At 43.1% G+C, this 16,138-nt stretch overlaps 1 protein-coding gene across 1 annotated transcript in view; it reads right to left on the bottom strand.

Annotated features, from left to right (window-relative positions):
* Positions 1 to 2,520: 2,520 nt before the first annotated feature.
* LOC138370873 (mucin-13-like) overlaps positions 2,521 to 16,138 on the bottom strand; it is a 15,158-nt gene continuing 1,540 nt past the window's right edge. Inside the window, exon 2 of the mRNA XM_069335499.1 lies at positions 2,521 to 3,049. Coding sequence (XP_069191600.1) covers positions 2,521 to 3,049 — 529 coding nt within the window. The remainder of the gene's footprint in view (positions 3,050 to 16,138) is intronic.

Here is a 16,138-nt window from a genome sequence, read left to right as displayed (position 1 = left end):
ATATCTTCATGCAAGCACACATATGCTGTTATATCTTCGTGCACGCACACATATGCTGTTATATCTTCGTGCACGCACACATATGCTGTTATATCTTCATGCAGCACACATATGCTGCTATACCTTCATGTTCTTATGCCTTCATGAACGCCCACACACGCTTATAAACCCCTCATGCACGTTCATATACCCTCGTGCACGCACATGCACGTTCATATACCCTCGTGCACGCACATGCACGGTCATATACCCTCATGCACACACATGCACGCTCATATACTCTCCTGCACGCACAAGCACGGTCATACTTTCGTGCACGCACATGCACGCTCATATACCCTCGTGCACGCACATGCACGGTCATATACCCTTATGCACACACATGCACGCTCATATACCCTCGTGCACGCACATGCACGCACATATACCCTCGTGCACACTCAGGCAATATATAACCAACCGTAACTAAGTTAAGATAAAGGCGTGAATAAAGAGCGAGTTGACAATAGTGTCCGAAATATTTTACTGTTTTAATTCAGTAAGAAGAGGATGAAAAGCGCTTGGTGAGGAACACTGCGACAGGTGTCACAGAGAGACGCTCAGCATCACCCAGAGAGACGCTCAGCATCACCCAGAGAGAGACATCTCAGCATCACCCAGAGAGACGCTCAGCATCACCCAGAGAGACGCTCAGCATCACCCAGAGAGAGACATCTCAGCATCACCCAGAGAGACGCTCAGCATCACCCAGAGAGAGACATCTCAGCATCACCCAGAGAGAGACACCCCAGCATGACCCAGAGAGAGACGCTCAGCATCACCCAGAGAGAGACATCTCAGCATCACCCAGAGAGAGACACCCCAGCATGACCCAGAGAGAGACGCTCAGCATCACCCAGAGAGAGACGCTCAGCATCACAGAGAGAGAGAGACGCTCAGCATCACCCAGAGAGAGACACCTCAGCATCACCCAGAGAAAGACGCTCCACCATCACCCAGAGAGAGACACCCCAGCATGACCCAGAGAGAGACGCTCAGCATCACCCAGAGAGAGACGCTCAGCATCACAGAGAGAGAGAGATGCTCAGCATCACCCAGAGAGAGACACCTCAGCATCACCCAGAGAGAGACGCTCAGCATCACCCAGAGAGCCACAGTCATACCAGACATAGAAACGTCGTCAATATTCCAACATGAGAAAATCCGTAGAAGCCGTGATGAGGATTTCTCACTGACACAGTCACGTTAGTGTGATTACTCTCTGTGCAATGAGAACAATGTCATCTGCATTAGAACTGTATTATCAACAAAAATCTGCAGTGAGAACGGCAGCACTACAAGAAGTGCAGGGACAATGGAAGCATGAATACAGAACCATTGGGACTACCAACTGACAAGAGTAGCAGTGGAAACAGTAGAGCTAAACCATCAACAATGGCGGCTTGAAAAATCTACAGCATTCGTGTTTATATCAACAATTCAGTAAATACCTATAATACACTGCCACCTTTATCTCACTACCCATGCCTGGCCGGCCATGCCTCACTACCCCATGCCTCACAACCCATGAAACTTATCCTCATCCTGAGTGTCATACATCTAATTGATCCATCCATTCGTCAATCTGCCCATCCTTACATTATCTGAATATCCGGCTGCCCATCATGCTGTTTGATAATTCCATTATCTGACCATCCCTGCATCAATAAATTAACCCTCATTATTTATTCTCACATCCGTAGGTCCATCTCTTTCTCTCTCTCTTATATATCACATCGTAGAGAACTGAACACTCGCCCTCGATGGAGGTCGACCTCGCCTCACGCGCTTCCTCGAAATTTGCTGGCGAAATATTTTATTATTGTCGAGACGTGGCTCCACCAAAGGTTCTCTGAAGACCTTTCATATATTTCCAGACTTCATCACGCCGCCCGTAACTTTCTTCAGCGAACAGTCTTCGCAGTGTGTCTCCTGAAGCATTAATAGAGGGCCCTGGGGTCGCGGAACTCCGGAAATATTGAACAAGCAACATCCGTGGCAGCGTTATTTTGACTCGTTGTATAATAAAGTCATCAGTAGGAGGTAATACTGAGAGCCGTGTAATAGTGTGGGAGAGAGGCTCCCTGCCACCACCACCACTACTGTGGTCTTCAGCGGCTCTTATAACCTCCCACCTTTAAGGTCTTCCTCCCGCCCACATAAAATTCTCTTTCATTTCTCCCGAACTCTTTTCACCCCCCCCCCACATGCATTTTTATTCCAAAACCTTCCTTATCCATTAACCCAATCCATCAGATATTTCGTAACGCATAACCTTGGATAATCACCTCATCCCACATACCCAACTTTCCACCTATCACCTCCGCCTTACCAATTATCACACCACCTTATCCATTGCCTCGTCAAACCACCCATCATTCCCTATTTAAACATTACTTCATTTGCAGAGTATAATGAATCTGTTGGCGTAGAGACTTGATATAGGGTCTATAGGGTCTATATATAGCCCAATATATAGGTCTAGACGCTGGTTGTACTTGGTGGGTCAAGACGCTGGAAGCTACTTGGTGGGTCAAGACGTTGGTTGCTACTTGGTGGGTCATGACGCTGGCTGCTACTTGGTGGGTCAAGACGTTGGGTGCTACTTGGTGGGTCAAGACGCTGGGTGCTACTTGGTGGGTCAAGACGTTGGGTGCTACTTGGTGGGTCATGACGCTGGTTGCTACTTGGTGGGTCAAGACGTTGGGTGCTACTTGGTGGGTCAAGACGCTGGGTGCTACTTGGTGGGTCAAGACGTTGGGTGCTACTTGGTGGGTCATGACGCTGGTTGCTACTTGGTGGGTCAAGACGTTGGGTGCTACTTGGTGGGTCAAGACGTTGGGTGCTACTTGGTGGGTCAAGACGCTGGGTGCTACTTGGTGGGTCAAGACGTTGGGTGCTACTTGGTGGGTCATGACGCTGGTTGCTACTTGGTGGGTCAAGACCCTGGATGCTACTTGGTGGGTCATGACCCTGGATGCTACTTGGTGGGTCAAGATTCTGGGTGCTTCTTGATGGGTTTAAAATGCTATAAATTGCCTCATTATTTTGTCGCTTCAGTGGTTGGATAGTTTGGTCCGCGAGGGCCACTTAGAGCTCCTGTGTTAGTCCAACAGGTCAGATGAGTGGTGATTTGTCTTCTAATGTGGCTGCTAAACCGTGGCCGTGTTCTAGTTACGGGGTCAGTCACCGTATCGTAGGTACGGGTCAGTCACTGTATCCTCGCTACGGGGTCTCTGTATCATGCCCTCCCCATCCCTTCCCGTGTCCCTTTCCATGTTTTCCCAATCACGTTTTCCATTTTCAGTTCTGACTTCCATCTATTCCCTCTGCTACTAGTCCCCTATCTGTTGCTCCCTCCCCAGTCCTTCCGTTCTGGTGTTTCCCCTCCCAACTCTCTCCTCCCTTCTGGTGTCCTCCTCCCAGCGTTCCCACCTGTTGAGTCCACTCCGGTTCCCCTGCACACTATACCTCGCGTCCAACAAAACTCTATCATTGTTTTCATGATGGAGCCGCCGCCAGCCCCCTCCAGCCAGCCAGCCTGGGTCCGGGAGGCAGACGAAGGCTTGGCTTCCACACGCTCAACTCTCATCACATCTTATCTCCCTTCACTTTGCATCTTTTAGTCACTTATTTGTTATATTTAGCGTCCCATCTCCGTATAGCGCTTTTGTCCTCGGTATAAGAATTTAAACTGGTTTTACTGCAGTTGCTGTATATTTAGGTTTTGTGTTTTGTATATTTTAGGTAGAACTAAAGTCCAGGGCTTATACAATGCATATTTATATTTACATGGCGGGTAGTATATATATATTGTTACAGCTTACAAGGACTATGTTACTGCCTACTGCGACACCTCTCATAGGAGGATATTCTGGTGTCCTCTGGTAACGTGGTTTAGTAAGGACGGTTGACGGCTTGCCACCTTGTCTCTCAGGACCTGTCCACGTCATGTTTTGCGGTTCTGGTCAAATATAGAATTTAGATTAATTTTCCGCGAAATGATGCGATATTGAGTCAGTTTCCTAATTGTTTGTCCCCGTCAGAGGACAAACATATATATATATATACATATATATATATATCCTCTGACGGATATATATACATATATATCCGTCAGAGGATATATATGTATATATATATATACATATATATATATATACATATATATATATATATATGTATATATATATATATATATACATATATATATTTGTATATATATATATATATATATATATATATATATATATATATATATATATATATATATATACATATATATATTTGTATATATATATATATATATATATATATATATATATATATATATATATATATATATATATATATATATATATATATATATATATATATATATATATATATATATATTAGTATATTTTGGTAGCAGTCTTTCCTGTAGACATATATTATTAAATATGACCGAAAAAGTAAGATTAATAATTCTAACACGAATTTTCTCAATCTTTCGTACATTACGCTTCACTGTTGGAGGTAAATCAAAAATCAATTCTCCAAAAATCATTTTTATTTCTAGTCTGACGCGACACGGGCGCGTTTCGTAAAACTTATTACATTTTCAAAGACTTTTAGTTCACAAATACGCAACTGAATAGAACTTACGTATCTCCGATTTTATATCTACATTTGAGTGAGGTGGGAGGGGTGTTGTGGCATTAACACAAGACAGAACAAAAGGGGATATTAATAGGGTATTAAAAGTATCAACACAAGACAGAATACAAACAATGGGTATTGAATAGAAGTGTTTGTAGAAAGCCTATTGGTCCATATTTCTTGATGCTTCTATATTGGAGCGGAGTCTTGAGGTGGGTAGAATATAGTTGTGCAATAATTGGCTGTTGATTGCTGGTGTTGACTTCTTGATGTGTAGTGCCTCGCAAACGTCAAGCCGCCTGCTATCGCTGTATCTATCGATGATTTCTGTGTTGTTTACTAGGATTTCTCTGGCGATGGTTTGGTTGTGGGAAGAGATTATATGTTCCTTAATGGAGCCCTGTTGCTTATGCATCGTTAAACGCCTAGAAAGAGATGTTGTTGTCTTGCCTATATACTGGGTTTTTTGGAGCTTACAGTCCCCAAGTGGGCATTTGAAGGCATAGACGACGTTAGTCTCTTTTAAAGCGTTCTGTTTTGTGTCTGGAGAGTTTCTCATGAGTAGGCTGGCCGTTTTTCTGGTTTTATAGTAAATCGTCAGTTGTATCCTCTGATTTTTGTCTGTAGGGATAACGTTTCTATTAACAATATCTTTCAGGACCCTTTCCTCCGTTTTATGAGCTGTGGAAAAGAAGTTCCTGTAAAATAGTCTAATAGGGGGTATAGGTGTTGTGTTAGTTGTCTCTTCAGAGGTTGCATGGCTTTTCACTTTCCTTCTTATGATGTCTTCGACGAAACCATTGGAGAAGCCGTTATTGACTAGGACCTGCCTTACCCTACAGAGTTCTTCGTCGACTTGCTTCCATTCTGAGCTGTGGCTGAGAGCACGGTCGACATATGCGTTAACAACACTCCTCTTGTACCTGTCAGGGCAGTCGCTGTTGGCATTTAGGCACATTCCTATGTTTGTTTCCTTAGTGTAGACTGCAGTGTGGAAACCTCCGCCCTTTTCCATGACTGTTACATCTAGAAAGGGCAGCTTCCCATCCTTTTCCATCTCGTAAGTGAAACGCAGCACGGAACTCTGCTCAAATGCCTCCTTCAGCTCCTGCAGATGTCTGACATCAGGTACCTGTGTAAAAATGTCGTCAACATACCTGCAGTATATGGCCGGTTTCAAGTTCATGTCGACTAAGACTTTTTGCTCGATGGTACCCATGTAGAAGTTTGCAAACAGGACACCTAGGGGAGAACCCATGGCGACCCCATCTACTTGCTTATACATGTGCCCATCTGGGCTCAAGAAGGGTGCCTCTTTAGTACAAGCTTGGAGTAGTTTCCTCAGAATATTTTCTGGTATGTCAAGAGGAGTACAGGCTGGATCACGATACACTCTGTCGGCTATCATTCCGATTGTCTCGTCCACAGGTACGTTGGTAAACAGCGATTCTACGTCCAACGAGGCTCTTATCCCTGTGGCCCGTGTGCCCCGCAGTAAGTCAACAAATTCCTTTGGAGACTTCAGGCTGAAGGCGCAAGGAACATAAGGAGTCAGCAGGCCGTTGAGTCGCTTCGCCAGTCTGTACGTGGGTGTGGGTATCTGGCTAATGATTGGCCGAAGTGGGTTTCCAGGCTTGTGCATCTTGACATTTCCATACGCATATCCAGGTTTATATTCCCCAATGATCTTTGGCAGGTGGAGTCCGGATTTCTTGGCGTTCACAAGAACGCCAAGAAATGTTAACGCATATGTCGACCGTGCTTTCAGCCACAGCTCAGAATGGAAGCAAGTCGATGAAGAACTCTGTAGGGTAAGGCAGGTCCTAGTCAATAACGGCTTCTCCAATGGTTTCGTCGAAGACATCATAAGAAGGAAAGTGAAAAGCCATGCAACCTCTGAAGAGACAACTAACACAACACCTATACCCCCTATTAGACTATTTTACAGGAACTTCTTTTCCACAGCTCATAAAACGGAGGAAAGGGTCCTGAAAGATATTGTTAATAGAAACGTTATCCCTACAGACAAAAATCAGAGGATACAACTGACGATTTACTATAAAACCAGAAAAACGGCCAGCCTACTCATGAGAAACTCTCCAGACACAAAACAGAACGCTTTAAAAGAGACTAACGTCGTCTATGCCTTCAAATGCCCACTTGGGGACTGTAAGCTCCAAAAAACCCAGTATATAGGCAAGACAACAACATCTCTTTCTAGGCGTTTAACGATGCATAAGCAACAGGGCTCCATTAAGGAACATATAATCTCTTCCCACAACCAAACCATCGCCTGAGAAATCCTAGTAAACAACACAGAAATCATCGATAGATACAGCGATAGCAGGCGGCTTGACGTTTGCGAGGCACTACACATCAAGAAGTCAACACCAGCAATCAACAGCCAATTATTGCACAACTATATTCTACCCACCTCAAGACTCCGCTCCAATATAGAAGCATCAAGAAATATGGACCAATAGGCTTTCTACAAACACTTCTATTCAATACCCATTGTTTGTGTTCTGTCTTGTGTTGATACTTTTAATACCCTATTAATATCCCCTTTTGTTCTGTCTTGTGTTAATGCCACAACACCCCTCCCACCTCACTCAAATGTAGATATAAAATCGGAGATACGTAAGTTCTATTCAGTTGTGTATTTGTGAACTAAAAGTCTTTGAAAATGTAATAAGTTTTACGAAACGCGCCCGTGTCGCGTCAGACTAGAAATAAAAATGAATTTTGGAGAATTGATTTTTGATTTACCTCCAACAGTGAAGCGTAATGTACGAAAGATTGAGAAAATTCGTGTTAGAATTATTAATCTTACTTTTTCGGTCATATTTAATAATATATGTCTACAGGAAAGACTGCTACCAAAATATACTAATATTAAAGAGCACGACCCAGCAGCAAGGAATCAAGCCTTCACGATAAAATATCGCCTGGATCTGATTCGTGATCAGATATACAAGGCAGAGAATGAAATCAAAGACAACAAAACGCAACTACTTCATGCTACAAACGAGTGGAGAAATAGCAACATCGACCATAGTATCCGTACCCGCATTGAACAACACCTCGACATCCTCACAGACCAACATCACCTCAGCACTGAAACAAGGATTATCAAGAAACTAACAACATTATATGGAGGACCTATGGCAATTCCACGACCAAGAGATGGATTCCTGAACCTTGCAGGAATTAACCTCACTGAGGACCAAGTCACTCTCCTAAATCTGGGCATAAACTGTCATGTTATGTCCAGACCGAGTGAGATGGCCCGGAAAGTAGAGTTGGAAATTCTGTTGGACGACATATTCGACCTCGAGACACAAAAGAAGGTCACTACCAAAGAAACCTTACAAGCAGAACTTATTGCAGAAGGAGGAAAGAATCGAGGCATCTACAGAAGCACCATACTGTCCCCCGAGCTTAAAGCTGCAGCTAAAAGCCTTCGTGAGAACAAGGAGATAGTTGTCAGGAGAGGTGACAAGTCGCCAATATATGTCATTCTTAAAAAAGACGAATATCTGGCGAAAATGAACATCATACTCTCTGACCAAACTAAGTTCCAAAGGGTAACGAAGGACACTACAGCCGAATTAAAAGCAAAGGTCAACAAACTGATCGAAACTGTGAACGCCAAGAAATCCGGACTCCACCTGCCAAAGATCATTGGGGAATATAAACCTGGATATGCGTATGGAAATGTCAAGACGCACAAGCCTGGAAACCCACTTCGGCCAATCATTAGCCAGATACCCACACCCACGTACAGACTGGCGAAGCGACTCAACGGCCTGCTGACTCCTTATGTTCCTTGCGCCTTCAGCCTGAAGTCTCCAAAGGAATTTGTTGACTTACTGCGGGGCACACGGGCCACAGGGATAAGAGCCTCGTTGGACGTAGAATCGCTGTTTACCAACGTACCTGTGGACGAGACAATCGGAATGATAGCCGACAGAGTGTATCGTGATCCAGCCTGTACTCCTCTTGACATACCAGAAAATATTCTGAGGAAACTACTCCAAGCTTGTACTAAAGAGGCACCCTTCTTGAGCCCGGATGGGCACATGTATAAGCAAGTAGATGGGGTCGCCATGGGTTCTCCCCTAGGTGTCCTGTTTGCAAACTTCTACATGGGTACCATCGAGCAAAAAGTCTTAGTCGACATGAACTTGAAACCGGCCATATACTGCAGGTATGTTGACGACATTTTTACACAGGTACCTGATGTCAGACATCTGCAGGAGCTGAAGGAGGCATTTGAGCAGAGTTCCGTGCTGCGTTTCACTTACGAGATGGAAAAGGATGGGAAGCTGCCCTTTCTAGATGTAACAGTCATGGAAAAGGGCGGAGGTTTCCACACTGCAGTCTACACTAAGGAAACAAACATAGGAATGTGCCTAAATGCCAACAGCGACTGCCCTGACAGGTACAAGAGGAGTGTTGTTAACGCATATGTCGACCGTGCTCTCAGCCACAGCTCAGAATGGAAGCAAGTCGACGAAGAACTCTGTAGGGTAAGGCAGGTCCTAGTCAATAACGGCTTCTCCAATGGTTTCGTCGAAGACATCATAAGAAGGAAAGTGAAAAGCCATGCAACCTCTGAAGAGACAACTAACACAACACCTATATCCCCTATTAGACTATTTTACAGGAACTTCTTTTCCACAGCTCATAAAACGGAGGAAAGGGTTCTGAAAGATATTGTTAATAGAAACGTTATCCCTACAGACAAAAATCAGAGGATACAACTGACGATTTACTATAAAACCAGAAAAACGGCCAGCCTACTCATGAGAAACTCTCCAGACACAAAACAGAACGCTTTAAAAGAGACTAACGTCGTCTATGCCTTCAAATGCCCACTTGGGGACTGTAAGCTCCAAAAAACCCAGTATATAGGCAAGACAACAACATCTCTTTCTAGGCGTTTAACGATGCATAAGCAACAGGGCTCCATTAAGGAACATATAATCTCTTCCCACAACCAAACCATCGCCAGAGAAATCCTAGTAAACAACACAGAAATCATCGATAGATACAGCGATAGCAGGCGGCTTGACGTTTGCGAGGCACTACACATCAAGAAGTCAACACCAGCAATCAACAGCCAATTATTGCACAACTATATTCTACCCACCTCAAGACTCCGCTCCAATATAGAAGCATCAAGAAATATGGACCAATAGGCTTTCTACAAACACTTCTATTCAATACCCATTGTTTGTGTTCTGTCTTGTGTTGATACTTTTAATACCCTATTAATATCCCCTTTTGTTCTGTCTTATGTTAATGCCACATCACCCCTCCCACCTCACTCAAATGTAGATATAAAATCGGAGATACGTAAGTTCTATTCAGTTGCGTATTTGTGAACTAAAAGTCTTTGAAAATGTAATAAGTTTTACGAAACGCGCCCGTGTCGCGTCAGACTAGAAATAAAAATGAATTTTGGAGAATTGATTTTTGATTTACCTCCAACAGTGAAGCGTAATGTACGAAAGATTGAGAAAATTTGTGTTAGAATTATTAATCTTACTTTTTCGGTCATATTTAATAATATATATATATATATATATATATGCGAACAAGCCAGAATGGTCCCCTGGACAATATGCAACTGAAAACTCACACCCCAGAAGTGACTCGAACCCATACTCCCAGAAGCAACGCAACTGGTATGTACAAGACGCCTTAATCCACTTGACCATCACGACCGGACAAAATGAGGTGATAGCCGAGGCTATTTGAACCACCCCACCGCCGGCACTCGGATAGTTATCTTGGGCATAGCATTTTACCAAATCACCTCATTCTTAGGGGCACACGTGAGGAACACAAATGCGAACAAGCCAGAATGGTCCCCTGGACAATATGCAACTGAAAACTCACACCCCAGAAGTGACTCGAACCCATACTCCCAGAAGCAACGCAACTGGTATGTACAAGACGCCTTAATCCACTTGACCATCACGACCGGACAAAATGAGGTGATAGCCGAGGCTATTTGAACCACCCCACCGCCGGCACTCGGATAGTTATCTTGGGCATAGCATTTTACCAAATCACCTCATTCTTAGGGGCACACGTGAGGAACACAAATGCGAACAAGCCAGAATGGTCCCCTGGACAATATGCAACTGAAAACTCACACCCCAGAAGTGACTCGAACCCATACTCCCAGAAGCAACGCAACTGGTATGTACAAGACGCCTTAATCCACTTGACCATCACGACCGGACAAAATGAGGTGATAGCCGAGGCTATTTGAACCACCCCACCGCCGGCACTCGGATAGTTATCTTGGGCATAGCATTTTACCAAATCACCTCATTCTTAGGGGCACACGTGAGGAACACAAATGCGAACAAGCCAGAATGGTCCCCTGGACAATATGCAACTGAAAACTCACACCCCAGAAGTGACTCGAACCCATACTCCCAGAAGCAACGCAACTGGTATGTACAAGACGCCTTAATCCACTTGACCATCACGACCGGACAAAATGAGGTGATAGCCGAGGCTATTTGAACCACCCCACCGCCGGCACTCGGATAGTTATCTTGGGCATAGCATTTTACCAAATCACCTCATTCTTAGGGGCACACGTGAGGAACACAAATGCGAACAAGCCAGAATGGTCCCCTGGACAATATGCAACTGAAAACTCACACCCCAGAAGTGACTCGAACCCATACTCCCAGAAGCAACGCAACTGGTATGTACAAGACGCCTTAATCCACTTGACCATCACGACCGGACAAAATGAGGTGATAGCCGAGGCTATTTGAACCACCCCACCGCCGGCACTCGGATAGTTATCTTGGGCATAGCATTTTACCAAATCACCTCATTCTTAGGGGCACACGTGAGGAACACAAATGCGAACAAGCCAGAATGGTCCCCTGGACAATATGCAACTGAAAACTCACACCCCAGAAGTGACTCGAACCCATACTCCCAGAAGCAACGCAACTGGTATGTACAAGACGCCTTAATCCACTTGACCATCACGACCGGACAAAATGAGGTGATAGCCGAGGCTATTTGAACCACCCCACCGCCGGCACTCGGATAGTTATCTTGGGCATAGCATTTTACCAAATCACCTCATTCTTAGGGGCACACGTGAGGAACACAAATGCGAACAAGCCAGAATGGTCCCCTGGACAATATGCAACTGAAAACTCACACCCCAGAAGTGAGGTGATTTGGTAAAATGCTATGCCCAAGATAACTATAAGAGTGCCGGCGGTGGGGTGGTTCAAATAGCCTCGGCTATCACCTCATTTTGTCCGGTCGTGATGGTCAAGTGGATTAAGGCGTCTTGTACATACCAGTTGCGTTGCTTCTGGGAGTATGGGTTCGAGTCACTTCTGGGGTGTGAGTTTTCAGTTGCATATTGTCCAGGGGACCATTCTGGCTTGTTCGCATTTGTGTTCCTCACGTGTGCCCCTAAGAATGAGGTGATTTGGTAAAATGCTATGCCCAAGATAACTATCCGAGTGCCGGCGGTGGGGTGGTTCAAATAGCCTCGGCTATCACCTCATTTTGTCCGGTCGTGATGGTCAAGTGGATTAAGGCGTCTTGTACATACCAGTTGCGTTGCTTCTGGGAGTATGGGTTCGAGTCACTTCTGGGGTGTGAGTTTTCAGTTGCATATTGTCCAGGGGACCATTCTGGCTTGTTCGCATTTGTGTTCCTCACGTGTGCCCCTAAGAATGAGGTGATTTGGTAAAATGCTATGCCCAAGATAACTATCCGAGTGCCGGCGGTGGGGTGGTTCAAATAGCCTCGGCTATCACCTCATTTTGTCCGGTCGTGATGGTCAAGTGGATTAAGGCGTCTTGTACATACCAGTTGCGTTGCTTCTGGGAGTATGGGTTCGAGTCACTTCTGGGGTGTGAGTTTTCAGTTGCATATTGTCCAGGGGACCATTCTGGCTTGTTCGCATTTGTGTTCCTCACGTGTGCCCCTAAGAATGAGGTGATTTGGTAAAATGCTATGCCCAAGATAACTATCCGAGTGCCGGCGGTGGGGTGGTTCAAATAGCCTCGGCTATCACCTCATTTTGTCCGGTCGTGATGGTCAAGTGGATTAAGGCGTCTTGTACATACCAGTTGCGTTGCTTCTGGGAGTATGGGTTCGAGTCACTTCTGGGGTGTGAGTTTTCAGTTGCATATTGTCCAGGGGACCATTCTGGCTTGTTCGCATTTGTGTTCCTCACGTGTGCCCCTAAGAATGAGGTGATTTGGTAAAATGCTATGCCCAAGATAACTATCCGAGTGCCGGCGGTGGGGTGGTTCAAATAGCCTCGGCTATCACCTCATTTTGTCCGGTCGTGATGGTCAAGTGGATTAAGGCGTCTTGTACATACCAGTTGCGTTGCTTCTGGGAGTATGGGTTCGAGTCACTTCTGGGGTGTGAGTTTTCAGTTGCATATTGTCCAGGGGACCATTCTGGCTTGTTCGCATTTGTGTTCCTCACGTGTGCCCCTAAGAATGAGGTGATTTGGTAAAATGCTATGCCCAAGATAACTATCCGAGTGCCGGCAGTGGGGTGGTTCAAATTGCCTCGGCTATCACCTCATTTTGTCCGGTCGTGATGGTCAAGTGGATTAAGGCGTCTTGTACATACCAGTTGCGTTGCTTCTGGGAGTATGGGTTCGAGTCACTTCTGGGGTGTGAGTTTTCAGTTATATATATATATATATATATATATATATATATATATATATATATTAGTATATTTTGGTAGCAGTCTTTCATGTAGACATATATTATTAAATATGACCGAAAAAGTAAGATTAATAATTCTAACACGAATTTTCTCAATCTTTCGTACATTTCTTTTCACTGTTGGAGGTAATTCAAAAATCAATTCTCCAAAATTCATTTTTATTCCTAGTCTGACGCGACACTTGAGCGCATTTCGTAAAACTTATTACATTTTCAAAGACTTTAGTTAACACATACACAACTGAATAGAACTTACACATCTCCGATTTTGTTTATCTCTACATTTGAGTGAGGTGGATGGGGTGAGGTGGTATTTAATAAGGTATTAATTTCATCAACACAAGCCAGAACATGAAGCAATGGGTATTGAATAGAAGTGATTGTAGAAAGCCTATTGGTCCATATTTCTTGATGCTTCTATATTGGAGCGGAGTCTTGAGGTGGGTAGAATATAGTTGTGCGTTAATTGGCTGTTGATTGCTGGTGTTGACTTCTTGATGTGTAATGCCTCGCAAACGTCAAGCCGCCTGCTATCGCTGTATCTATAATGATTTCTGTGTTGTTTACTAGGATTTCTCTGGCGATGGTTTGGTTGTGGGAAGAGATTATATGTTCCTTAATGGAGCCCTGTTGCTTATGCATCGTTAAACGCCTAGAAAGAGATGTTGTTGTCTTGCCTATATACTGGGTTTTTTGGAGCTTACAGTCCCCAAGAGGGCATTTGAAGGCATAGTCGACGTTAGTCTCTTTTAAAGCGTTCTGTTTTGAGTCTGGAGAGTTTCTCATGAGTAGGCTGGCCGTTTTTCTGGTTTTATAGTAAATCGTCAGTTGTATCCTCTGATTTTGAAAATGTAATAAGTTTTACGAAACGCGCTCGTGTCGCGTCAGACTAGAAATAAAAATGAATTTTGGAGAATTGATTTTTGATTTACCTCCAACAGTGAAAAGAAATGTACGAAAGATTGAGAAAATTCGTGTTAGAATTATTAATCTTACTTTTTCGGTCATATTTAATAATATATATATATATATATATATATATATATATATATAAATATATATATATATATATATATATATATATATATATATATATATATATATATATATATATATATATATATATATATATATATATATATATATATAAATATATATATATATATATATATATATATATATATATATATATATATATATATATATATATATATATATATATATATATATATATATATATATATATATATATATATATATATATGTCGTACCTAGTAGCCAGAACTCACTTCTCAGCCTACTATGCAAGGCCCGATTTGCCTAAAAAGCCAAGTTTTCTTGAATTAATATATTTTCTCTATTTTTTTTTCTTATGAAATGATAAAGCTACCCATTTCATTATGTATGAGGTCAATTTTTTTTTATTAGAGTTAAAATTAACGTAGATATATGACCGAACCTAACCTACCCTACCTAACGTAACCTAACCTATCTCTATAGGTTAGGTTAGGTTAGGTAGCCGAAAAAGTTAGGTTAGGTTAGGTTAGGTAGGTTAGGTAGTCGAAAAACAATTAATTCATAAAAACTTGGCTTATTAGGCAAATCGGGCCTTGCATAGTAGGCTGACAAGTGCGTTCTGGCTACTAGGTACGACATATATATATATATATATATATATATATATATATATATATATATATATATATATATATATATATATATATATATATATATATATATATCACCTTCCTTCTGAAGATGTATTTAATATACGAAAGTACTTAAGGAAATTTCCTGTTTCATTTTCCTCCGTGGTCTGACATTTTCATATATATATATATATATATATATATATATATATATATATATATATATATATATATATATATATATATATATATATATATATAGGGAAGGGAGTACCACCTCTGGCTGGAAGAAGGGGGACCCATAGCCTCGGAGGAAACCACACATAACGCATTGGAGGGAATGTAGGTCCCCTCCAATACAATTTCTGTGTGCTTTTCTCCTACCACCCCCTTCCCTTTTTTTTTTTTTTTTTCCTTTATTGTGTATTTAAAGGTTACAAAACATACAAGACAAATGTCTAAAGGTTATGGATCTCTTGAAGCTCCTCCGCTTCTGGACAGGAACCGAGGACGCAGCAAGCATTTCCCCTCTGGATCGCCACACTGAGACGCTGAAATAAAAAACTGGAAGCCCTTGGGTCTCTGGTGACGTCAATGAGCTTGGAACCCAATTCCTTGAGAAATCCCAAGGCACTCTTGCCCCAGGGGCCATGCGTCTCAGACGCTATGGGAACAAAGAGGTATTGATCTTCCAGTCGCCTGTACTTGAGTGATTTTGCTGTTTCCCTGTGGTTGGCCGCCCCACCTGCTTGATCAGCTCCGAAGTGTACATAGGTGTCAGCCAGGGTGGATACACATGTGTAGTCCCACACCAACTGTCTACCCTCCTTCCATGGGTATATGGTGATGCCATCAGGGCGAAGTGCGGGGAAATCCGGGTTTTGGACCCCTAGGATGCGAGGTTCTCTCTCCGCTGAGCACCCAGCTGAGACGAGGCTTCTCTTGATGATGTCATTGACCTCGTTGTGTCTTGCATGCCAGCCCTTTGTGCTTCCGCAATGCAACCCATGCAGTCCGTATTGGTCTGCTTCCACCCTGTTGCAAATACACTTGTAT

This window comes from Procambarus clarkii, chromosome 4, assembly GCF_040958095.1.
Source record: "Procambarus clarkii isolate CNS0578487 chromosome 4, FALCON_Pclarkii_2.0, whole genome shotgun sequence".
Taxonomy (NCBI): domain Eukaryota; kingdom Metazoa; phylum Arthropoda; class Malacostraca; order Decapoda; family Cambaridae; genus Procambarus; species Procambarus clarkii.
The sequence above is the reverse complement of the archived record's forward strand: the minus strand, read 5'-3'. Positions and strand labels throughout refer to the sequence as shown.